This window comes from Astyanax mexicanus, chromosome 18 (assembly GCF_023375975.1).
Source record: "Astyanax mexicanus isolate ESR-SI-001 chromosome 18, AstMex3_surface, whole genome shotgun sequence".
Taxonomy (NCBI): domain Eukaryota; kingdom Metazoa; phylum Chordata; class Actinopteri; order Characiformes; family Acestrorhamphidae; genus Astyanax; species Astyanax mexicanus.
In genome coordinates this window covers 40,649,591-40,677,194 of record NC_064425.1, presented here as the reverse complement: position 1 = coordinate 40,677,194, position 27,604 = coordinate 40,649,591, and the positions used below count along the sequence as shown (strand labels likewise).

The 27,604-nt window shown below is 38.5% G+C and overlaps 1 protein-coding gene across 1 annotated transcript; it reads left to right on the top strand.

The window, feature by feature from the left end:
- Positions 1 to 22,837, top strand: espnlb (espin like b). Its single transcript, XM_022672031.2, has 10 exons — positions 1 to 321; positions 5,580 to 5,770; positions 8,648 to 8,834; positions 10,339 to 10,521; positions 11,203 to 11,328; positions 17,899 to 18,021; positions 19,006 to 19,138; positions 19,888 to 20,006; positions 20,197 to 20,370; positions 20,608 to 22,837. Exons 1-10 carry the CDS (start codon positions 28 to 30, stop codon positions 22,114 to 22,116), a joined length of 3,039 nt encoding a protein of 1,012 aa, XP_022527752.2. The 5' UTR covers positions 1 to 27; the 3' UTR covers positions 22,117 to 22,837.
- Positions 22,838 to 27,604: the final 4,767 nt, after the last annotated feature.

Genomic DNA, 27,604 nt, shown 5'->3' with positions numbered 1-27,604 from the left:
CAGAGCTACAGTGCAGGGCAGGGCAGCATGGTGCTCCACAGGGTGATCCAGGCGGCTCGTGAGGGGGATCTCCAAACTCTGAAAGTCCTGCATCAGTCCGGCCTACTCAACTCATCCATCACCGACCCTCAGGGGGCCACGCCTGTCCACCACGCTGCCCGATGCGGCCGTCTCGACTGCCTGCGCTTTTTAGTGATGGAGGCCGGTCTCCAGGCCCACTGCCGAGCCATGAACGGAGCCACGTCAGCCCACGACGCTGCGGCGACCGGACACACTCAGGAGCTGCGGTGGCTTCTGGAACATGGAGACTGTGGAGACGAGGTGAGTATTGAGCTGTGGAGGAGTGGAACTGTGTTCTCTGGAATGATGGAGCTCCATCTTTTACTTTTGGATGGGATGAGTTTGGGAGTTGGGGATGATGAGGTGGGTATGATGAATGATGACTGTAGCTCTGTGCTGAATGCAATCAAATCCTCACAGCAATGTTCTAAAAACTTCTAGTGGAAACAGTAGAAACAGTTACTCCAATAAAAGCATGTTGAAATATCTTGATTGCAGGACAAAAACAATGAATAAGGAGGTGTTCCTTTTTGATACACCACAGCAACCATGTGGGATAATATAGCAGTCACCTTGAAACACTTTTGCAAACACCATAGCAACCACCTGAGACAACAGTTACCTTGCAACACTACTACAACCATCTTACAATCATAACGGAACACCGTAGCATCCACCTATCAACCACTAGGGATAGCATAGCATCAACTTAGCAATTAACACTGTATCCAACGCTTCCACTGTAGCTCTGTATGTTAAGGGTCATCGTCTTGCTGGAAGGTGAATCTCCTTCCCAGTCTCAAGTCTTTTGTTGCCTTCAACAGGTTTTCTTCCAGGATTTCCCTGTATTTATCTATACCCATCTTCCCATCAACTCTGACCAGCTTCACAATACTGTTCCGGCTGAAGAAAAGCATCCCCACAGCATGATCCTGCCACCACCATGTTTCACAGTTGGGATGGTGTGTTCCTCCCCATATAGCGATTTGCATTTAGGCCAGAAATTTAAACATTGGTCTCATCTGACCACAGAACTTTCTTCCACATGTTTGCATGTTTTAACAATGGATTTCTTCTTGACACTCTTCCATAAAGGCCAAATTTAAGAAACACATGACTTATGATAGTTGTCCTGTACACAGATTCTTCCACCTGAGTTGTGGATTTCTGCAACTTTTCCAGAGTGACCATGGGCCTCTTGGCTGCTTCTCTGACCAGTGCTCTCCTTGCTTAATCTGTCAATTTTGGTGAATGGCCATGTCTTAGTAGGTTTGTATAAACAGGTGTAGAAAACTTTTTTTTATTTTTGGAATGATGAATTGTACAGGGGTGCTCAAAGCTTGGGATATGTTTTTTATAACGTAACCCTGCTTTAATTTTTCTTCTCCACAACTTTATCTCTGCCCTATCTGGTGAGTTCCTTGGTCTTCATGATGCTGTTTGTTCACTAGTGTTCACTAACAAACCACTGAGGCCTTCACAGAACAGCTGTATTTTTTACGGAGACGAAATTGCACACAGCTGGACTCTATAGAATTATAGATTGAACATGTCTGGAAGATGTTTTTTAGTTTTAATGTTTTCAGTAATCTTCAGCTTTTATAACTCTAGTCTGAGCCTCTAGTCTTTATTTTACAGGGAATATCACTGATCCGTTAGAATTGTAGTAGAAATCTTACCATTTCTCATCCTGCAGCAGACCTAGTCCCTGATCTTACTGGGCTTCTTCCTGACTGCTCTCTCCACCTGTGCTGGTTTGTCCGTTATTATGCTGTGGGCAGCCATATTGTTAATGGGCTGCACCACAGCTTGGACTGGCCTCAGCTTCCTCCGCCTGTCCAGAATAGGTATTCTGCTACCTGTAATTATATCAACAATAATAAATGGAAAAAGTGAGATTTAGTGAAGGATTGATTAATTAGTAAGGGATTAATTAGTAAGGGATTAACCAGGCTCAACACTCAAAACTGGAACTTACCTGGTGAATTGTAGGCCGGGGGCTTATTCACCACCACTGGCTGGGTAGCAGTGACAGGCGGAGGAGTTGGTGGAGGAGTTGGATGGTAATGGAGGGGCCTTGAGGTGAACTCTCCAAAGGAGGAGTCCCCTAAGACCCCGCTCCATTCTTGTTCCAGCCCTTTGATTGGGGGAAACCTGCTGCCGGTGTTTCTGGCAGCAGGTTTTGCTGTGGTGGGAGGGGCACGTGGAGATACCACGGCTCACCTCTAGTCTTGCGCCTCATTAGTGGAAGGTCGTGAACCCAGGGTGCAATTGTAGGAAAAATAAACTTCTCCTCTCGTGCGAAATACATCTAAATTTTTGAATTTTGACCTTTGACCTTGATTTTGGCTGAATGTCATTTATAATTACTTTGACCAATTGGGGATAAAGATTTTCCAAGTCATAATGGCATTTATAAATAATTTATTTTACGTAGGATAACAAGATAACACCTTAAACATAACATTAAAGAATATTTTTTAGATTAAAAGATTTATCTGAATTGAAAAAAAAAAGAAAAATAGTTGGATCCAATAAATATTGTAATCTGAAATACTCCTATAATCTTTGTCCATGAGATGAAAGAAGATACACAAGTACCACTTTCATAATGTTTTCTTTGTGCAGAACAGGGCAGTCAATCAATCAATCAATCAATCAATCAATCAATCAATCAATCAATCAATCAATCAATCAATCAATCAAGTCCACCTTTCCCAAGACATAATATGTCTTAAAAGCTAAAATTGTATCCCCTAATGGTACCTTGTTCTGCATGACATATTGTTTTGGTTGAAAAGAGCATTTTGTTTGTAAATAAATAAATAATAAATAAATTAGCAAATACTTTACTATAAATACTTAAACATGTTGAGCTAAAAGCACATTTTTATTTGGAAGGGACCCAAAACATGGCACTGTCTCACTTACTTCACACGATGAAACTCTGCAACTTTATTGGCTGAAGTAAAAGTCATGTGATAGATTTAAACAAAATATGGTTGGCTGCAGGTCTATAAATATTTTAAAAATATTATTTTCCTTCTGTCATTTATAACTGACAAAGTCCCATAGAGGGACATAATGCTCACATAACATTACAGCAATGTTAGCACAGTGTTAGCATAACATTACAGCAATGTTAGCACAGTGTTAGCATAACATTACAGCAATGTTAGCACAGTGTTAGCATAACATTACAGCAATGTTAGCACAGTGTTAGCGCCACGCTAACGTAACATGAGTTTGATGTCCAGCACTGGCTAATGCTGGTAATGCAGTGCAACAGTGTAAAGCAGAAAATCAGAAAACAGAAAAGAACAGTTACAGAGGAAAAAAGCAGCAATCAGATTATTGCTATATTATATAAAATGTGTGATTCATAATATAATTATATTAAACACACCTCACCAACTGTGATTTTCTTGTTGTTGTTCATATCTATAAGCTAAATATGTGAGTTAAACATTAAGTAATTAAGTAAGTAATCTTTATTTATAAAGCCCTCTTTACACAGCCTACACTGACCAAAGTGCTGTACATAAAAAGTCTAATGACTTCACATAAACATAGGTAAAATAAATCAATTAAATAACATATTAAAATAAGTAGCCCAACATAAAACAGAGAGAAGATAAATAAAAAAAACTGCTAAAACGCAAATAAACTAAAACACAAAACAAGAAATGTAGGATAAATTGATAAACCACTAAATCACCTCAGTAACTCTTTCAACTGTTCAAAAGCAAGTTTGTATAAGTAATTTTTTTTTTTTAGACCTGATTTAAAAACTGAAACAGAGGTATCTTGGTGAATAGCGGGCGGCAGGCTATTGTCTTTGGGAGTACACCAAAAATGTACAACCACATTTAAGTTTTAAACAAACTCTAGGAATAACCCACAGATTCTGTGCTGATGATCTCAGAGAGCTGTGAGACTGAGGAGGTGAACAAATCTACAATATAAGAAGCTGCCAGACCATTTAAATCTTTAAAAACAACTAAAAGCACTTTAAACTGTATTCTGTATTAAACTGGTAGCCAAAGAAGTGAGGCGAGAACTGGAGTTATATCTTCTCGTTTCTTGTTTTTTTGTCAATAATCTGCAGCATTCTGGACTATCTGTAAGTGATGCAGAAGAGATATAGTAGAGAGGTTAATCTCAATGTATAAAGAATTACAGTAGTCTATTCATTAAGAGAGGAAAGCATGAATAACTTTCTCAATGTCAGAAAGTTCAGTTTTGCGACGTTTCTGAGCTGGAAGAAACTACTTTTTACCACAGAGTTGATTTATTAATCAAGTCTGAGGTCTGTGTCAAAAACAACACCCAGATTTCTAACTGAAGACTTAACATATGATGACATGTGATCAGGGTTATTAGAAACATCGTTACAGAGAGGAGAAATACCAAAAATAATGAGCTCTGGGATGGGCTTCCCGAAAACGATCAATTTTAGCAAATAACGATCAAACTAACGAATGATGTGAGTAAAGAACAAACCAGTTCTGCGAGTGTTTGTTTCCCAATACTGCCAATAGATTGTTTCATGTTTTAGCATTAGCATTGTATTGTAGCATTACTTGTAGCATTAATATAGTTAATTTTGTTTTTAAATTTAGACATATGTGTTATTATGTGTTGTTCCTTACAAACAATTAATAAACAAAATTAACTATATTAATGCTACAAGTAATGCTACATTTTATTCTTACAAACTACATGCTTTTGTAATTAAAATTCCAGAATATGTATAATGTTGTTTTTAGGGTGTAATAGTGAATAAATGCTGTATATTGGCAGTGTTGAATCGATGTTTATGGTTAGATTAAGCGCTCTGTTTCGGGGGAGGAGTCAACAAAGACGTTCTTTAACCTCGTTTGTTAATTTTCACTTTGTGAAGCTCTTTGGGAAACAAACACTGGCAGAACTGGCTCGTTCTTTACTCACGTCATTCGTTAGTTTGATTGTTATTCGTTAAAATTGATCGTTTTCGGGAAACCCAACCCTGAGCTCATTATTTTTGGTACTTCTCATCTCAGTAACCATGTTTCTAATAACCTTGATCACATGTCATCATATGTTAAGTCTTCAGTTAGAAATCTGGGTGTTGTTTTTTTTTTGCGACTCCACTTGGGGACACATTTAAAGATTTTGCAATTTTCCGGACTGACTGACTTTCATTTCTTAAAGTAATGATGGCCACTCGTTTTTCTTTAGTTAGCTGATTGCTTCTTGCCATAATATGAATTTTAACAGTTGTCCAATAGGGCTGTCGGCTGTGTAGTAACCTGACTTGTGCACAGCACAACTGATGGTCCCGACCTCAATGATAAAGCATGAAATTTCACTAATTAACCCTGATAAGGCACACCTGTATATATATACAGACTACATAGGACTACAGTCTGTAACTATAGAACTACAAACTGTCCTATATGATCAGTGAATCAGAAAAATAAAAAATGGCCGATTCACAGCTGATGTGATCTACTGATGTATATGCTCTGCTTCTGTAGGATCAGGATGGGGAAGGAGCTACAGCGCTCCACCTGGCCACGAGGTTCGGCCACGCCGAGGCAGTGCAGTGGCTGCTGTCTGCAGGGGGCAGCACTGAGGCAGAAACGGACTGTGGAGCACTACCTGTCCACTACGCTGCTGCCAGCGGACACCTCACCTGCCTCCAACTGCTTGTATCAAACTCTCCAAGGTGATATGGCCACACATACATACCTGTACACTACAGCTCTAATCAGCCAATCGTGTGTCAGCAGCAGAATGTACAAAATATCAAATAGTTGCATCCTGAAGAAAGTGTGGGATTGTGATGCTATTGGTACGAAAGATAAAAGTTACCAGGAACAATAAAAGATCAATCTTATCATAATAATAATAATTTTGTTATTATAATAATTGATCTATCTTACACCCTAGGCAAGGTGCGTGGCCATGCTCATGGCTATCTTACACCCTGTCAACAATCTATTTTCACGCCTTACACATGCGTTGTTAAATTACCGTTGGAGAATAAATCTACTTTGATGGGCGTGGGGGTCTGGAAGCGAGGTGTGTTCAGGTACATTTCTGGCACGTTTCTTTCTTGGCGCTGGGAAACACAGGCACGCCACTGATCCAGATAAACCCAGTCAAAATATAAATAATAATAAAAAAAAGAAAAAAAAAACATTAAATGAGAATGGGCATGTCCACTTTATATAACAATGGTACTGTATATAACATCTCATGTTTTTATGTATAGTCTTTAACTTAAACTTAAACACTAACTGTTCAATGCTATTAATCCTTTTACCAAGTTTGGCCCCAACTTCCTTCTGCAATTCACTATTTTACAGAGCCTGATGATATATTTGTGGTTTTATGTAAAGAGATAAAAATGGCGGCACACTGTAAGCCCGGATAAGTTGAATTTACTTAAAAAAATCTAGGAAACCGGTTGCCTTAAAAAGTTAAGTAATAGGGAATGAAACCTTACGTTAGCATAACTTAGAACATCAAGTTATTACAACTAAAGGGGAAGTTGATTTAACTTTTTTATTTTTGTTTTTGTTTTATTTTACTTTGAGACCGGATAAGTTGAGTTTACGTAACTTCTTTAAGGCAGCCGGTTTGCTCAAAAAAACTTGAACTAGCATAAATTAAAACATCAAGTTATTTGATTTATTTGTAAGGTAGCCCAAAAGGGGAATCACTACACACTGATGGTGAGTGTTAGTCAGAAACTGTTGGACACACCCAGTATGCAAATAGATTGTGCCAAAAGCCAATGGAAAAGAAGCTGTCAGTGGCAAAAACAGACTAAACTCAGTTAATATAAGTTGGTTTAACTCAAAGATCTCAGTTTGAATAGTACAGTATTTGTGCCCACAAATGTTCAACTAACTCAAAATAGTTCAGTATTGTTTAGAAATATTCAATTTTATGTAAAACAGACTTAAATCATTTGAGTTTAAACAAACACACACATTTAATGTGTGCTAATATACCCTACACCCACTATTCACTCACCACATCCTCATGTTTCATACTAACAAAGTGTGTACCAGTGCTCGTGTGTGTGTGTGTGTGTGTGTGTGTGTGTGTCAGTCACGTTGAAGGCCCTGTGGAGTGGGTGGTTAGTGATGCCAGGCTAGTGGGGGGTCAGACATATGTTAAACGGATCCTCTTGGCTCAGACATCAATAATACATAAGCAGCTCCTTACCTGCCACATGTCGGCACCTGTGATCTTATACTGGACCAGGCTCCGCCCCTTATCTCTCCCACACCTAATACCTTTGATCCCTTCACACACAGCCATCTACATTCCTTATATCTGAGACACATCACCTACAGATACACTGACACGCTACACGTTATAGGACGGGAACTGTTAGCGTGTACCATGACTTTTGTCCATGTCCCATGGAGGCTAAAGAACACTGCATTGGCCAGTACAGACAATTTTAGCCAGACACCACTGGTCACCATCATTTGATTTGTATCCAATACACACGTGATACTATAACTCAAGAAGTGTTAAATACTCTCACTTCAACTTTAAAAATGGACTGTACCATCCATCTGCACCCACTATCAGACATCACTTCAACTCCCATAATTCACCTGGCCTTGCCATGAGCATGCTGGCAAGTGTTCAGCCTCACTCACATGATAACACCTCACAAACTCTGACAGGTGTGGGCGTTCCCAAGGCGTCCCCTAAGGTAACGAATTTGCAATACTATAGCAATAACCTTGAAACACTGTAGCACCCAAGCATCTAGTTACATCATAGTAACCACCTAAAACCCCAATGCAACCATCTGGGATACCTGGCAACACTGTGGCAGCAATCTATCAAGCAGTTAATAACATTACAGCAACTACTTGAGACACCACAGCAACCATCTGGGATTCCACAGCAACCATCTGGAATACCTAGGAAGTCGTCCTGCAACACTGTAGCAACCATCTAGCAGGTGGATAAGAACATCACAGCAAACATCTGGGATCCCATAGCAGTCATTCTGCAACACCACAGCAACCATCTAGTAAGCATTTAGCAACATCATAGCAACCGCCTTGGACATAAAAGGAACCACCCAGCTACACTGTAGCAACCATCTGAGACACCATAGCAACTTGTGGGGATTTCTTAACAGTAACCTTGCAGTACATAACATATACTACATAGCAAGCACATATACTGTAGCAAGCACTAATCAAGACCCTATCAACCACCTGGAATATCATAGCAGTAAGCTTGTAATACCACAGCACACGTGTTAACTTATGAACTAAGCATCCTTATTTTTAATCATGATTTATTTACAGAATATTATTGCAATAATATAATTAATTAATTAATTAAATTTCACCAATCCAGCACTGGTTTTGTTATTTTTTATTAAAAGTTTAGTCCTAAAATGTGAAAGCGTGATTAATCACAATTAATCACAGAATATTGTTGTGATTAGTCATAATTTTTTTTATTAATTGACATCACTAATTGTTATGAGTAAGGTGCACTTTATTTTTACATGTGTTCATTTTTATGACGTAATTTAATAAAAATAGCAATCTCTCAGGTGCATCGATCGTCAGATGATCACTGGAGCCACACCCCTCTACCTGGCCTGTCAGGAGGGTCACCTGCATGTGGTGGAGTACCTGGTGAAGGACTGTGGAGCAGATGTTCACATCCGAGCCCAAGATGGCATGAGTCCACTGCACGCTGCAGCACACATGGGCCACTACGGCCTGGTGGTCTGGCTGGTGAGTCTTTTTTTTTTCTTTTTCAAAATGCATTTAAAAATGTGTGTGTGTGTGTGTGTGTGTTGCCTGCATGAAAAGCAAAGTGTCACGCCAAAACTTACACATATTAATTCTGAGCATCACCCAATACCAGCTAATACATTTTTTTCTATCCTGCTGTAAATTGATAGTAAAGATCTGATGAGGGGAGTTAATTTCACCACAGTGTTTAGGTGGCTTTAGCAAAAATGGCAGACAATAAGACAAGCATTTGAAAGCGGCTTAAACACAAACACAAGTTCACAAGTTCACAAGATCTCATTTCGTACTAGGGGTGGAACAATATATGGATATTGTGATTTATTGTATCGTTTTAGTCATATTGTATTGTATCTTTCACCACAAAGGGGAAAAAAGCTGAATGCAGCTGCAGACAGATCTTTATTTATTTATTTATTTTTACAAATAAACACTATTTAAAAATCAGGCAAGGTGTAAAAACACTGGCAAACAGGGCAATTAAAGGCTGAGACAAAATAATAGGTCAATAAACAAGGCAAAGTACTGAATACCTAATGAACACCTCATAAATAGTTCGGATGAGTGAAATACTAAGTGCCGTATTTTAGCTATCTATAGGTAAGCTCTCATCCATGCATGTTGCAGTCTGATTCAGGGCGTGTCAGTGTGTCTTTGCTATCGTAACATCTGGAAAAGTACACCTTGCATGGTTTGAAACGCGCAACAGGCATGTACTTATTCTCGTAATTAATCTTGAGTGTGTTTTGGGTAAAACGTGAAATGAACTTTTGAAATTGAACCAAACCAATTGAAAACAAATTGACTGAATAATGGCAAACAAGTGAATGAAAAATACACCTCTATAAGTGACATTTCTACTGGTTCGAGTGGTTTATTTTTCACCCCTGTACTAATATGTCTGTTTAAACTGATATGTGACTATGACTGAAGCATCTCAAACTATTTTAATATCATTTATTTCAGTAATTTGGTTAAAATGTGAAACTCATATATTATATAGATGTTTTACACACAGAGTGATCTATTTTAAGTGTGTATTGCTTTTATTGTTGATGATTATGGCTTACAGCCAATGAAAACCTAAAACTCAGTGTCTCAGAAAAAATTTATATTATATAAAACCAATTGGTACTTTTGGCAGTGTGGGCAGTGTGCCAAGTCCTGCTGGAAAATGAAATCCGCATCTCCATAAAAGTTGTCAGTAGCAGAGGGAAGCATGAAGTGCTGTAAGATTTTGTGGGAAAACAAAACTGCACTGACTTTAGACTTGATAATAAAACACAGTGGATCAACACCAGCAGATCACATGTCTCTCCCAACCATCACTGATCATCAGTAAATTTTACATTTCATTTGGAAATCGAGGGAGCAGAGTCTGGAGGAAGAGTGGAGAGACACACAGTCCAAACTGCTTGAGGTCTAGTGTGAAGTTTCCACCAATCAGTGATGGTTTGGCTCTAACTGTGAATTATCTGCTCCTCAGGCTTCCTTCACAGATATAGACGTATCCTGTCAGGATCAGAACGGTGCCACTGCTCTGCACTTTGCTGCCAGTGAGGGTCACCACCGCATCCTGGAGCGCCTGCTGCTGATGGGGGCCAGAGTTGTGCGGGACGGCTGGGGCGGGACACCTCTGCACGATGCGGCTGAGAACGGAGAACTGGAGGTAATTTACTTGTTGGAAGCAGACATAAGTCTTTGAATCTAAATTTTATATATTGTAATTATATTTAACTAACTTTTAATGAGCTTATGAAAATGTGTAATGGTGTCTCTGGTACTACTTTGTTTCCAGTGCAGTGGGCGAAGCCAAGTTACCGTTTTATTAGTTTATAAACATGGTCATTGGCTGGGTCATGGTCTATTTTAATGGACAACAGCTCTCAAATAATGTTATTTGCAACACAACATAAAAAAATACCGTCTGTTGTAAAGGATGTATGGTCTAAAAGGGATTACGAATTATATTAAAAATATGGAATTCTGAAGCAAAATAATTGTCCTATAAGAATCACATTGAATATATTGGATATTAAAATGCTCTAGAAAATTGAGCTGTATTTACCTTGTCATAATATAAAGAATTCAGTGCATTGAAGTGACAAACCATTAATCCAGTACAACCAGAAGATCGATGTCAAATATGCCAAATTCAAAAGTTTAAAACTGTTACATCACAGTCTTGACACCTCCAGCGTTTCCATAAACCTCATTTCCTGCCCACTAGATTAAAAAATACCACTATGATAGGAGGTTACTGCAGTCTCTACACTAGGCTAAAAGCTGACTACTGTCTCTTCAGCCAGCTTGAATAAATCTTGATTTTAATGATCTAATCTTCTCTCAGTGCTGCAGAGTCCTCTTGGCAAACCATGTCAGCCCACTGGAGAAGGACGTGGACGGCTTCAGTGCGGTTGACCTGGCGGAATATAACGGGCACGGAGACTGTGCCACACTCTTACGCTCTGCTCAGGTGAGCTACCGTATTCTTCTCTTACCATCCGCCTACATACACTTCGGCTGTGTCTCAATTCAGGGGCTGCATCCTTCTAAGGATGCGGCCTACGAAGATGTGTCCTTTGAAGGATGGGAAGCTGCAGTGGCTCTACTGAAATGGGACAGTCTACCCTACGGAGTATTTCCTGTTTCCTGTTTGAGATCCTACCCACCACTACCAAAGTCAGAGCTGAGAAATGAGCCAGAGATTTTGATCTAGTTTTGCTTCAGACCACAAAATACCAAACTAATAAAGTCCAGGTTAATTAACTGTGCAGTTACTTAAATATTTTAAATGTAAACGGGTGGAACTGAACATAAACAAATAAAAGGGTGTTTGCAATAAAGTTGGAAAAAAAGAGAATAAATTAGATAAATTATCTATAAACTACATAATACAGCTGACTCCTCTGCTGACTCCGCCCTTTTCGTGCTGAAATAAGCCGGCGCGCAATGAATCTTGGGGTACTGTAGGCTGTGAAGGATACACCCGGTGCATCCTGCTTTCAAAGGAAAAGAAGGCTGCATTCCTCTGCCGCATTCGAAGGAGTCTTTGAAATGGGACAGCCTAGTCGCACCACGGTGACGTAATCGGCCTTCAAATGAGTCCTTCGAAGGGTGCAACCCCTGAATTGAGACACAGCCTAGATCTGGATGATGTTTAAGGGACATATATGATCTGATGATCTGGTTCCAGTGTTGGTGGACTATTCTCAGTTCAGCAGCAACACTGAGGTGATTAAAAACTCCAGCAGCACTGCTGCATCTGATTTACTCATACCAGCACATTAATACACACAAACACAGTAACACTATGCCGGTGTCACTGCTGTGTCTGAGGTAAATAGTGCAATAGCAGGAAACGGTGGATTAGATAATAGTGCAGTCTGTGTTTCACTGGCAGACACGTATACCTGTCTGTGAAACCTAACAAGTATCTGGATAACTGACACTGTAAATGAAGTGGGAAAAGTGCTGCACTGAAAGTGCTTTAACTAATAGCCAATCAGATACTGACACTTTTGCAAAACATTGAAGCATGACAAAAATTTTAATCTGTATGTTGTCGTTGTCCTATGAAAAACACTTATCTCCATTTTTGTCAAATTTTTAGTTTACTGCATAATTTGAACAGACAAACTGTCCTTTACACTGTGCTAAAATTTCTTAATGAACGGACCAATAGAAACTCTTTAAAATGACCTGAAATAACCTCTTTTTACATTGACTTCCATTGAAAGTTTACAAGGTTTTTTCTCTCTCCTATAAAGCTGCTGTTTTGGAGATAAGTGTTTTTCATCGGACAGCGACGATATGCACTGTATATATCTGCTTGAGACATAACCGCATGGAAAGATTTGCCTCATTCCAGGATGTGTTATTTGTTTGTGAATGAGTTTATTTAACCCCTCAGTTATTCTGTAAATGAACTCTAAATTATTTTTTTAAATTAACAAAGTATATCTCTATAGCATCTTTATTGGTCTCCATTGAGATTGTGGTGATAAGCACCAGGGCTGGAGGGGTAAACTGTGGCATGAGTGTCTCAGTCAGCTGTGATCAGCTATCACCCCCACACTCTCTGCCTCAGCTCCAAAACTGTAGAGTAGAAGAGTCACCTGATCTCCACAGTCTCAGGTATCAGACCCTCAGATCTGTGGGTTTGCAGCCAAACTGATCCATCAGGATGCTGGCAGGCAGCTGTGTTGTGTCCTCCAATTAGTGTAGTGATTTGGCCCATGTTTACACTCGGATGACATTAGATATACCTTCTGTGGTCCAGTGTAAACGACTGTGTAAAGCTTTTCTAGATAATAATTATATGGAAATACAATAATATAGTGGATATTTATTGAAATAACTCGCCCAAAACAGAATAACCTTCAATTATACACCGTCATTGTCAATAAATTGTTGCACATAGGAGAAATCAACTGGCAGGTTGATCCAGAGCTGTTTGAAGACATTTGGGGCCCCAAGCAAAATGGACCAAACGAATTATCCTTACCCATATCTTGTTAATATAACATATTACAAGGTGTAGCCATATTATCAGCTTGTTCAAAAAAAGCTGAACTAACTGCCAGGCATGAGGCTTACCTAAACTTTAATTACCTGCTGCTAAATTACAGACCTTTTCTAAATTAAACACATTTATACCTAATTTATTTAATGTAAATGATCACTTACTGCTGTCTGTTTTTTCTTTTCTTACTCTTCCTTTCTCTCTTATCTGTTCCTGGCTTCATGGTGGATATCTCCACTTCATGACTGACTGGCTACTGTCAGTAACTAGTGGGAGAAACCACCTCGAAGGGAATTTTGATAACAGTGTCATTGAACTTTCCTTCACTGACCATCACGGAATTTAAAGGATCGCTCATACAGTTTGTCGATGCATTTAATTCATAGCCAGTTGTTGTCTAAGGGCCCTGGACCAATTCGGGCCCTACGCAATTGATTGGTTTGCTCGTCTTGTTGCAACAAGTCTAAATTGACCCAATCATGCCTACAGTGACTCATGGAGTGACTCAGAATGGAAGCAGGTCATTGACAGCATTCAGTGCTACTTCCTGCTTTTGTCTTGGTAGAAACAACCAACGAATCCATGTACAGAGGCAACGTGGTCAGCACCAATATCAACAGCTGACATATAAGGTGCTGGTGTCACGGTGTGTGGTGCAATTTCATACAATGCCAGATCACCCTTAGCCTTTATTTCAGGCGCTTGACAACCCAGTGTTGCATTAATGATGTTCTAATCTGCAACCAGTGGCACAACCTTTTCAGAATGCACCCATCAGTAAGCACTTCCAACATGACAATGCTCTTCCACATATTGCTGCCATCTTAAGAACAGCATTACAATCCTACACTTCATTTTGAGTGCAACTATTTCAGCAATATATTAACGTAATATACACCATTCAGCCAAAACATTAATACCAACAGGTGACTCGACGTGAATATCATCAATGATCTGGTTCCATTAGCACCTGTCAGTACATGTTGGATATATTGGAATATGTAGAAAGCAAGAAAAGAATCTGAGGAACCTAAGAATCTGTGACAAGAGAGAAGGACCCCACCAGTGATAGGGTCATGGGTGCCCAAGAGTCTTGGTTGCCTGATGCTCATTGAGGCTCCGCTCACTTCACAACATACAGAACTTTAAGTATCTGCTGTAATATTTGTTTTAGTGCCAGATACCACAAAACATCGTTGCAGGTTATGTGGACACAAGTTAGAGCTATATTAGCATCACAAACAGGATCAATAAACATTACGAAGGTGATTTTAATGCTATGGCTGGAAAAGTATTTAGGCTTTCAGTGTTGTAAGAGTATTAATGGTTATTTTAGCTGTGTACCAGGTGACTGCTGACCCTCAGTGTTCCGTGGTTAAAGAACAGTGAGCAGGGAGACGTATAGCAGGCGTTAAGTGATACTCATTTAAATTTGCAGGACTACTATGGAAAACAGGTTTACCTTTAGCAATTAATGAGATACACTATATAGAAGAGTTAAGTAGAAAGGCATTGGGACACCTGTTCATTTATTGTTTCTCCCCTGAAATCAAGGGTATTAAAGACAGTGTATCCTACTTTTTTGGGTTAACTGTCTCTACTGTCCAGGGGGACCTCTTATTATTAGATGCTATAAGAACATTGCTGTGAGGATTTGATTGCATTCAGCAACTAGAGCAGCTTTATAAAGGACAGAATGTTGGACAATGATCATCAACATAACTCATCATTCCCAATTCCCCAACTCATCCCATCCAAAAGTATTGGACTGAGCTCCTTCATTGTGTAGAACATAGATCCTTAGGGAAACAAGGATGGTGCAAATATGTTCATACTTAGTCACCTGTTCCAGTGAGATAAAAAAAATTAATATCATTTAAAAAGTTACTTTATTTTAGTAATTCATTTAAAAATGTGAAACTCATATATTATATAGTTGTATGAAACAAAAAGTGATCTATTTTAAGTGTTTATTTATTTTATTGTTGATGATTATGGTTTACAGCCAATGAAAACCCAAAAATCAGTGTCTCACAAAATTGGAATATTATATAAGACCAATTGGTACTTTTGGCAGTGTGGGCAGTCTGCCAAGTCCTGCTGGAAAAGGAAATCCACATCAACATAAAAGTTGTCAGCAGAGGGAAGCTCAAAGATTTTGTGGGAAAACAAAACTGCACTGACTTTAGACTTGATAATAAAACACAGTGGATCAACACCAGCAGATGACATGTCTCTCCAAACCATCACTGATCATCAGTACATTTTACATTTTATTTGTAAATAAAGGGAGCAGAGTCTGGAGGAAGAGTGGAGAGACACACAGTCCAAACTGCTTGAGGTCTAGTGTGAAGTTTCCACCAATCAGTGATGGTTTGGAGAAACATGTCATCTGCTGGTGTTGATCCACTGTGTTTTATTATCAAGTCTAAAATCAGTGCAGTTTTGTTTTCCCACTAAATCCTACAGTGCTTCATGCTTCCCTCTGCTACTGACAACTTTTATAGATAAGTGTATTTCATTTTCCAGCAGGACTTGGCACACTGCCCACACTGCCAAAATTACCAATTGTCTTATATAATATTATAATGTTTGTGAGACACTAATTTTGGGGTTTTCATTAATCATCATAATCATCAACAATAAAAGAAATAAATGCTTAAAATAGATCACTCTGTGTGTAATACATCTATATAATATATGAGTTTCACATTTTAAACGAATTACTGAAATAAAGTAACTTTTCAATGATTATCAATGATAATTTTTTGAGATGCACCTGTATATACATATACTGTATATAGTCCAATACATACAAATTCTCTGTAATTTGCTATATGTACATATCGTCGCTGTCCTATGAAAAACACTTATCTCCATTTTTGTCAATTTTTAGTTTACTACATAATTTAAACAAATAAACTGTCCCTTACACTGTGCCAAAATTTCTTGATAAACAGACCAATAGAAACACTTTAAAATGACCTGAAATAAACTCTTTTTACCTTGACTTCCATTGAAAGTTTACAAGGTTTTTTCTCTCTCCTGTAAAGTTGCTGTTTTGGAGATAAGTGTTTTTCATTGGACAGCGACGATATGCATTTGCACGTCTCTGCAATAGGTACAACTTACTTAAATACCTTGCTAAAAACAGCATTGCTTTCCAGGGGGTGCCAAAAATGTATGGAAAATACAATGAACTCATCAGAAAATGTTAGTATTAGTTATTGATGATTACGTCAGCACTCTAGTGCTTAAAATTACTTTTAATGTACTTTAATTAGCACATATCTCCCTAAATAACTGGATATTAGATGAAGCTGCTCCTGAAGCTGTAATCAGTTATGTTCGCCTGCGTTGAGTGTGCATTAGTTACGTAATCTCCAGCTCTCAGACCCCCCTCCGTGCCTACCTCTCCGTATCTGTTGTGTAGGTACAGTACGTCCACATGGTCATCAGACCCCTTCTGATTCAGAGTCAGGACCGGACCGGACACTGAACCCCACCTCTGAATAATTCAGGAACGCCTCTGTAGAAGACCTCCCGTCTCAGAGCATTGTTCCTACAGTATAGTGGAGATGCTGAGGTGGAGGCCCGTAGCCCATAGGTTGATTGTCAGGTGAGAGTATCTGGTGGGCGAGTGGCTCGTTCACTGGTCCGGACCTGCAAACAGACTGGAACTGCTGCCCACTGTAAGTCTTGTAGCCTTGATTTCATGATTTCTTGATTGATGGTTGATTAATGTTTTGATTTTACTTAGAGTCTTACAGTTTCTTACAGCTTTACTATTGATTAATAATATTGTAGAGTGCGTCAAACAGCAATATTGAAAAAAAATTCTAATAATTTCCAGTAATTATACTAATTTAATTTTTTTAGAGGTGTTAGTTAAGGAGTACAAATACTTCATTACCTTACTTAAGTAGATATGTTGGTTATCTCTACTTTACTTAAATAATTATTTATTTTTCAGATGACTTTTTACTTCTACTTCTTATATTTTCACACAATTATCTGAACTTCCTACTCCTTACATTTTAAAAGAAAAACAGCCTCGTTACTCCTATATTATTTCAGCTTGTTTAAAAAAAAAAAACCCTATCCAGATAAATCTCTCCATCCAGATAGAGTGAATCTGATTGTGATTGGATGTAGAGAAGTATAAACATATACCATTCCGACTCCGTATTGGTTATACTGTTATCCATCACACCTGCACACGCAATCAAATCCTCACAGCAATGCTTTTCCAAAATCGAGTAAAAGTCTTCCAAAGATAGTAGAGACAGTTACTCAAATAAAAGCAGCATAAACTCTTTTTAATACACTTTAATTCAAAAGAAACAATGAATAGACAGATTTATTATACTGTATAAAGTGAAAAATTCAGAATACAAATAATGATAAAAGAAAAAAGGAAAAACGCTTACTGTGTATTAGCAAGGCTTTCTTGAAGCACATGCTAATTCATATTGCTAAATAATGTTGTTAACTGTTTGTTTTGTAATTTCTTGTCTTCAGGAGACGTCAGACAGAACCCGTCCCCCAGAGGTGATTCTCATAGAAGAGGAAAGAACCCCCTTCCTGGACGTTACTGATCGGTCCAGTGATCAGAGCTCTACTGCTGTGATGGAGATCAGCAAGGTAATGAATGAAAAACTTCATCAGTCATAGAGGTAAAACTAGTGGTGTCAATCCATTAATAATGAGTAATCGCAATTTTGTTAATGGATATTGAAATGTTTGTGAAATAATCTATATTAGATTGCCAAAATAAAATCATGCTTACATTATTGGTCTCAATTGCATAAAAATACATTTTTGGTAATTTGATATTTTTGGTAGCGGGACCTACTTTAATGGCGAATTTTGTGTTGCTTTAACACAGAAAACATAATGTTCTAGGATTTATTGCAATAAACGATTTTAATGTAATTTTCAAATTATTTTATGCCACTAATATAATACATTCTCTCTTGTAATGCTATAGCAAAATGATGTAATTAAACTATTTTAGAAAGTAATGAACTTTTGATAGTTAGAAAAAAGATTTTTATTCTATCAAAATTAAATATTACACATTACACAGTAAACTTGCGCTGTGTGTGTATCTATGTAAGCCGAATAGCCCTCCAGAGAGCACATGAGAGAAGAGGAAGTGAACCGTGGTTAAAGTATTGTCAGTGCCACTATGATCAGGAGATGGCTGGTTCGAATCCTGGTCATGCAGCTTGCCACCAGCTACAATTGGCCACGCTCTCTCTGGGTCAGTAGTGGGTGATGTTGATCAGCACAAGGCGTCTGTGAGCTGATGTATCAGAATTGAGTCGCTGAGCTTTCCTCCGAGTGAGCTGTGATGCTACTCTGCAATGCTTCATCAGCAACAGTTGAAAAAGAGGCGGAGTCTGAATTCACGTGTGTTGAAGGAAGGCATATGCTAGTCTTCACCCTCCTTGTGTGGCATCATCTGTGATGGTAATATACAACTGAGTAGCAGCTAAATAGGTGGAACAATTGGTCTAGCTAAATATGAAGAAAATGGGAAAAAATATAAATAAACTTATAGACATCATATTAATCTATTGTACGCTCTTAATCCCTGTGTACTTGGTGTGTTTTTCCCAGCAGCCGGTGAAGGAGGTTCCTCCTCAGCCTCGTATCTCCCCTGCATGTCCTGACCTCTCCTCCGCCCACAGTTCCTTCACACTGTCCGCCAGAGCTGGAGCCAACTCCATTCAGCACGTCCAGGTGGCATCTGCAGGTATTGACCTATAGATCTCATAAGTAAAGACTTAACTTTTGTGCCGCAGAATAGTTGTTTAAAGTTAATACACAACACTGTGTAACAATACATGTTTTTCATGATTTACTCTGAAAGAACACATTATTACACATATAGAGGAATAATAATTGGGAGCTGCTGGAGCCCTGTGAGAGCACAATTGGCCTCTAAACTCCTAGGGTGATGTGGATCAGCACAAGGTGTCTGTGAGCTGATGTATCAGAACTGAGTCACTGCACTTTCCTCCGAATACGCTGTGATGATACTCGGTAATGCTGCATCAGTACCATTTTAAAAAGAGGCGGAGTCTGACTACACATGTATCGGAAAAGGCATGTGCTAGTCTTCACCCTCCTTGTGTTGAGGCATCACCAGTGATGGGTGATACACATCTGACTGGCAGCTGAATGTGTGGGACAATTGGCCTGGTTAAATTGGGAGAAAAAAAACGTAAAGAAAATAAAAAAAAAGAAATAAAGTAATAAAACCTTGACTTTAAAGAACATACATCAACCTGCCAAAGGCCAAAACAGCCCAATTTACGGGTCATTACTTCATTCATAAAAGCAAAATTAGTGAAAAACATCAAAGTGCGTGAATCTTTTATTCTTTTTAAAATATTAAAAAGTGCTGTGCTGCCACCTTCAGGATTGGAGGTGGAAACTCCTCAGAGTGGAAGTTAACAGTGTGAACTGAGTTCAGTTTATGTGTGTTTTTGTTTTTTATAGTTGTGTCTTCGTTTAGCGGAATGAAGCAGCTGGAGGAGAATGATGCACTGATGTCTCAGATGCGATCCATGAGGTCCTGGAAGCATGCAGGAATGACTGCGGTCTTCACTGGACACACAGTAAGTTCCTCTGTTTTAACTATAATGACTGTACTATCTCAGTTTGGGAACACTTGCACCTGTATAAGTTGTAAGGTGTTAACTTGTAAGTGAGGTTGATGACACAGATGTGCAAATGCACACGCACACACGGCTTGTTAAGAGTAGATAATCAAATGTGGAGTCACATTTAGCTTTGTTTATTTTTCAGAAAGGAGAAAATGAATTGGTTGTTATTCCAATGGAGGAGGCGAGTCTTGCTGATATTGATTCTCTGGTTCCCACTCATGATGAGCACGGGAAGCCTATTGCTGAGTGGAAGAGGCAGGTGATGGTGCGTAAGCTTCAGGCACGACTACAGGATGATGAGGGCCAGCAGCAAAAGGTAATATATCACCATATATCTCCAAAACCCTGCATACTGAAATTAAAATGAGTAAGTAAATGCGACATGCCTTAGCCCAGACCACACTGGTTTTGATTTTGCATTATTTAATTTTTTTACAAATAAGCAGCACTGTAATTAGCTGTAATTATGTTAATATTGTTCTTATTCTATTTGAAACATGATATTTTTTCAATTCTTATCCTGTTATTACATGGATTTTTTAATTCCCGCCAGGATAACAGCGACAAATGTATGGATGGCTGGAGATACTCCAAGTTCCATGATGCTATTCTGGGCCCGTTTGGCGAGTTGCTGACAGAGGATGACCTGGTGTACCTGGAGGGCCAGATTGAGACCGTATCTCTTCAGAAGAAGTGCCAGGCCTACGAGCTGGAGTTAGCCCGCCTAGTCCAGGAGCTGCAAGCAATCCTCCCAACCCCAATCGTCAACATTACTGTCAATACTCGCCAGCTGCCGGATTCTGTGGACTCTCTGGCGCTGCCTGTGTGGTGTAGCCGTATCTCGGGCATCGTGAAGAGCATGAGCCTGCTTTTAAACAACGTTACTGAGAACAATGGAGGAAAGGAGGACGGCATCTGCAAAATTCCCAACAAAGAACTGGCGTCTGTCTTCTCTGTGCAGCCGGAACGACAAAGCTCTGTCAAGGACAGGAGAGAAAAGGTGGAAATGGAGATTCAGATGTCGGGCGTTTCTGTAAGAAATCTAAGGTCGAATTTTGAAGGTCAGATGGGAAAGATTTACCCTTTCTCTGGGTTTTCCAATAACCCATCCAAGTCCACATCCAGCAATAAGATGCAGCCGAAGCAGTCAAACGATTCCAATTGCTCAGCGAGGGCCGTCAATGTCCAAGACAGCAATGTCTTCAACGGCAGCAGTGGAAACAACCAGCACACTAATGGAAAGGAACCACCAAAAGTTATGGAGACCACCAGCCTACGCAAAGAGCGAATCGTCGTTCTGTTCCTAAGCCACTGGAAGAGGTCAGCCTACGCTATCTCCATGCGAGCCAAAATGAGGCAAGAAATGATCGACACAGATCGACAAAGATCAGCAGAGAACTACCTGAAAAACCATTCAGCAATAACCCCAGTTTCCCCGCCAAAGAAGGGCTCCTTATACCACCTTTATAAGCAAAGAACAGCCATCAACAAGATGATTCGCAACTGGAGGGCCATCACCATGGGAGTCCCCTCGCGCCAGATCCGGAGCCTCCAGAGGAAACGGGTCACCTATTCCCCAGAGCAGTTCTTACCACGAGTGGACGGTGCGCCGGTTCCGTACGACAGCCTGACCCTCGACCTCTTCATGCTGGGATACTTCCACATCCTGGAGCAGGACCTTCCTCCTGAAGAGAGGAAGATGAGGCACCTGCTCTGCTTCGAGGTGTTTGACCATGTTGGAGCGTTCCCCTGGGAAACAGTGAGAGATTTTCACCGAGCTGTGCTAAGAGACATCGAAGCTGGGAAAAGGGACTGGAAAGACGGGTTTGAGGACGTCAAGATTCAGTTCTTTGGTACGAAAGGGAACACTGCACTCTTAAAGCCTCAGAAGTTCTCTGAGGTTACGGCGATTGAGAACATGGCACAAAACGACAAAGTCCACAAGTCAGGAGGGAACAGGGACTTCTCCTGTTTCAATAATGATGAAATCTGTAAGTACATCGATCGCAGTTTTGCGTTCTGGAAGGAGAAGGAAGCTGAGTTGTTTGACTTTGAGCATTAGTGTTCAGTGTTTGGTGTTGGTTGATTTGGTTTTTGTAAGTATAGTAGATCCCAGTAGGCATTAGTAGCATTTGAGTGCAAATGACCTGGTAGTTTGTAGCCTACTGAAACTCTGAGGGGCAATGGGCCAATCCATGTTTCATCAGTTTCATCAAACCAGTTCCTATACATAACTGCCGATCACATACATATTCCAATACAAGCTTCAGATCTTTTATATTAATATTATTACAATAATTATTTTCCATCCAGAATCCGTCAATTAAAGTACGTCAATATGAGACACGATTGGGCTGATATAGGATTGGATTGAACCCACCTCTAGAAAGAATATCATTTAGCATCGACCTGAAGTCAGTGTATGCTTGAACTATTCTTCTACACTAGTCTGACCAGTTTAAACTGGCCAAACTGGTTCAAGCTTGGTGCCCAATTTAGCTCTTGACCAACACAGGGTTTCTTTTGAAGTAATCTAAAAGAATGACCAACTCAACCAAGCTCAATTTAACAGTTTAACTGGTCTCATTTTCACCATGACTGACCATGGCTATCTAGTTTTTCAAACTGACCTGAATGACCAGCTTTTTAGTCACCTTGCCCATCAAAGACCAACTTGGACCATCAGAAACTAGCATGTCTAAGCATGTCTAATATGTATTTTTCAGAGGGGTATAAACGTACAGGGGTTGGACAATGAAACTGAAGCACCTGTCATTTTAGTGTAGGAGGTTTCACGGCTAAATTGGAGCAGCCTGGTGGCCAATCTTCATTAATTGCACATTATTGCACCAGTAAGAGCAGAGTGTGAAGGTTCAATTAGCAGGGTAAGATCACAGTTCTGCTCAAAATATTGCAATGCACACAACATTATGGGTGACATACCAGAGTTCAAAAGAGGACAAATTGTTGGTGCACGTCTTGCTGGAGCAGCTGTGACCAAGACAGCAAGTCTTTGTGATGTATCAAGAGCCACGGTATCCAGGGTAATGTCAGCATACCACCAAGAAGAACCAACCACATCCAACAGGATTAACTGTGGACGCTGTAAGAGGAAGCTGTCTGAAAGGGATGTTCGAGTGCTAACCCGGATTGCATCCAAAAAACTCACCTGTTTCCACCAGAACTGTCCGTCACCACAATAAATTATTGTGCTCTAAAACCAGGTGTTTCAGTTTTATTGTCCGACCCCTGTAGCTTGTCAGTGTAGACAGTCTTGTAATATATTGTCAAGATTTGGAGAAGATTTTATGCATGTGGTTGAACAACAATAATGAAATAAATGTAAACACAGCCAAAATAAAAGCACTCATCATGAATCCACATGTACATCAATTTGATATGGTGTTCTCTATGTTTTCTTTAATAAACATTCATTTTGTTTGAAGTATTTGTGTGTTTTGTATTGCACACATTCTTTCAAGTGTTCTATAATGTTAAACTGTATTTATCTTTGTATGGCTGAATCAAAGAAATTCTACAGAGGAGAATATCCACTTTAGAATGTGTTCCTGGGATTGTCAGACACTAGATGGTGCTCCTGAGGGAATCCAAAAAAGAGAGCAAATAAGAGCATTAGAGCAAAATCACAGAAGCTTTTAGTTTTATACAGTGGTTTGCAAAAGTATTCATACCCCTTGAACTTTTCCATATTTTGTCATATAACAACCACAAACATAAATATATTTCATTGGAAATTGGAGGGGTGTGCCTTATCGTATCCTACCTGATAATATTACCAATATTTTTGAATATCGTGATCGATATTATACCCTGAAATATCGGCCATATCACCCACCCCTAATCATCACATCAGGGTTCTACTTTTTTGCTGTTTTAAGCAAAAGAAAAATTCACACTGTTCTCATTTCCTATTAAATATCTACTAGAGACTATAGATTATATCTGTCCAGGATCAGTTATTTTACTTTAATCCTGGATATATGGAGATATTTGGAGTTCTGTTACAAATCTGCTAAAATTCTTGAATTTTTTTTTTATATCTTTATTTTTTTGTCATATCGTCAAGAGTATCGTTATCGCGATAATACCATGAAATATTGTGATATTATTTTAGGGCCATATCGCCCACTCCTAATTGGAATTTAATGTGAAAGGCCAACACAAAGTGGTATACAGTTGTGAAGTGGAAAGAAAATGATGCATGATTCAAAACATTTTTAATAAATAAAAAACTGAAACTGAAAAGTGTGTTGCGCAAAAGTATTCAGCCCCCTGAGTAAATACTTTGTGGAACCAGGGGTATGTCTCCACAAGCTTTGCACATCTATTGACTGAGATTTTTGCCCATTCTTCTTAGCGAAACAGCTCAAACTCAGATTAGATGGAGAGCATTTGTATTATCAGATTATCAGATTGATATTTATTCAGAAATATAGAAAATTCTAAAGGTTTGGAACACAAAACTTCAATCACTTTTTGACTCATTATATTTACAACACCAACACTAAATATTTACAAATCCTACTAAATGCAGCTTCTGATTTTGTAAACTATGGAAGAGATGCTAAGAGAATAAAAGTTAAATGCTTGTTGACTAGTAGAGAAGCCACACAAAGGTGATTAACTTAATTAGGCTTAATTAATTTAGTAAGATAATGCTGCAGGCTGATAATTAGCCACTGTCCCTTGTTTAAGTTTATACTAAAACCAGTGTGTTAGACTAGTACTGTCTGTTTGTGTATCAGATAATTAATCATTACAGAAAATGAGATGATGAGACAGATGATGTCCCTCTCCTAACCTGTACTGTGTGTGTTTGTGGCCAGCCAATCAGGATCAGCAGGATCCCATCCATCTGCATCCTCCCTCACATGATAAGACCTCACAACTTATACAGGTCTCTGCATGTTCAGGTGTCCACACTGAGTGAGGTAATAGTTCATAATCACATTTGATGTCCCATGGCATGTTTGTGTAAATACTCAGTATTGAAATTATTTGAAAATGTGTAATTTTCAATCAAGTTCTAGTTTTAGGCTGCATTTCCACAGTACTGTAGTCTGTGTACACTTTTCTTGGTCTGCAGCGCCCCCTTGTGGCGATTTTCAAACAAGAACTGTTCAATGTTAAACATCACACATGAAAATATAAATTACAATAGGCAGCATATAAATAAACAAAACACATAATTACACTCATTTAAATACCCAATAATCTTGCTGTTTAAAGCATTTTAGCAAGGCACTCATACAAATACAAAAATATAAAACATAGTCTATTACTGGACCTAAATCCCAATTTGGGAAACTGACAATTTATGTAAAGGTTTGAAGCTCCAATTTAAAGAAAAGTTGGACACATGCATCAAAAGTAATTTGATTATTATTTTAGCAAAATTTCATATTCATTAAGGGAAACATACTCATTTAAATCCTGAATTTATAGAATTTAAAAGTATACAATACAAAACAATTGCATGGTTAATTTAATTACATTTATTTGGTAAATATCTCAAATGTACTTTGACTTTTGACTTTGAAATGTTCACCAATATTTTTTTTTTATTAAAGGGTAACTAACCCCTCTGATTTTTGCTGACTCCACCCTCAGCTCAAATATGAAAAAGGCTTATTCAGGAGGGGTAGTTTGGGAGGGGTGCTGGGTGATGTATGGGTTTAGAAGCAGGGCAGGAGGGAAATTTTAAGATTTGAACTTTTTTAGATAATTGCTGGAGCGCTGAAGAAGCAACAAGTATTTGCTATTTATAGGTATATGTTTGAGTAAAATGAACATTCTTGTTTTATTCTATAAACTACAGACAACATTTCTCCCAAATTCCAAATAAAAATATTGTCATTTACAGCATTTCTTTTTTTTTGCAGAAAATGAGAAATGGCTGAAATAACAAAAAAGATGCAGAGCTTTCAGATCTCAAATAATGCAAAGACAACAAGTTCATATTCATAAAAAAGTTTTAATAGTTCAGAAATCAATACTTGGTGGAATAACCCTGTTTTTTTCATCACAGTTTTCATGCATCTTGGCATCATGTTCTCCTCCACCAGTCTTACACACTGCTTTTGGATAACTTTCATTTGCTCCTGGTGCAAAAATTCAAGCAGTTCAGCTTGCTGGTTTGATAACTTGTGATCATTCATCTTCCTCTTGATTATATTCCAGAGGTTTTCAATTTGGTAAAATTAAAGAAACTCCTCAGTTTTAATTGGGCTCTTATTTTTCCAGAGCTTCATATATCCTTGAACCTTTTAGCTGCTATTGCACAGTATTGTCCTTTGCCCTCATACTGCACACTTTTATTGCCATTATTGACTCATATTGCACATTGTAAAATGTTATGCGCCTTACGTTTTAAATTTGCCCTTGCTACAAAGCACACAGACTGTGTAGATCTGGAGGGGACAGTTTTCATTGTACACTTCAGCTACTTTCTCTGTACAGATGACAACAAACTCTTGAATCCTAAATCTAATAAAATACTAAATCTAATATGCTTTGAACAGTTTATTTTTATTATACTTGATACCAGTACATGACTGTTAAAACTTAGTACATTGCAACTGAGCCCACCAGCGTACTCAATATCAACAACTGGGATGTTTACTACATTAGGTAGATAAATGCAATAAACCACCTTAATCTCACCATCTTCATCATTTCCTGTTAGATGCCTGAGATCTAGCCCCAGACTGTGCATGTGATCGCCTGTGGTTACTCTCAGGTCTATAACTTTGCACATGCATTACACTAATACTTTTACAAAAAAAATTATATTCACAAATGTAAATTTACTCTTGTAAATTGATTTAAATTGATATTGATTTAAATCTGCCTGGATTTGTTTATTTTTAGAATAAGAAGCTACACAATACATTATATAAACAGCAATTTATTGTTTATTATTATGGCTTACAGCCAATGAAAACCCAAAAATCAGTATCTCAGAAAATTAGAACATTATATAAGACTGATTAATAATTTTGTAGGTGTGGGCAGTGTGCCAAGTCCTGCTGGAAAATGAAATCTGCATCTCCATAAAGGTTATCAGCAGAGGGAAGCTGATGATGTTTTAGGTTTTAATTATGCAGAAATATAGAAAATTATAAAGGGTTCACAAACTTCTGAGCACCCCTGCTCACACCATTGTCTTACTTATTTTTTTTAAACATACATCACATTTCCATGTTAATTTGATTATTATTATTAATTATTTTATTTTAGCGGCATTTCATACATGTACAAAAATGTACCTGATAAATGAACTTATTTAGTTATTTTGTAATGTATGCATGCACAAATATGTAAAGAACTACACTATATATAATTAATATGACCAGATCTTCTATTAAAAAAAAAATATATATATATATATATACACAGCCCAGGAAAAAAAAAATAAGACAGCACTTCAGTATTTGGTGGAACAACCATGATTTTTAATCACATGTTTTCATGCATCTTGGCATCATGTTTCCTCTCCACCAGTCTTACACACTGCTTTTGGATAACTT

Bases quoted from the DNA above. Each gene is read 5' to 3' on its own strand.
- espnlb (XM_022672031.2), top strand. From the start codon at position 28: ATGGTGCTCCACAGGGTGATCCAGGCGGCTCGTGAGGGGGATCTCCAA. The intron at 18,022-19,005 runs GTAATGAATGAA...TTTTCCCAGCAG, and splicing joins CTGTGATGGAGATCAGCAAG to CCGGTGAAGGAGGTTCCTCC. The intron at 19,139-19,887 runs GTATTGACCTAT...TGTTTTTTATAG, and splicing joins CGTCCAGGTGGCATCTGCAG to TTGTGTCTTCGTTTAGCGGA.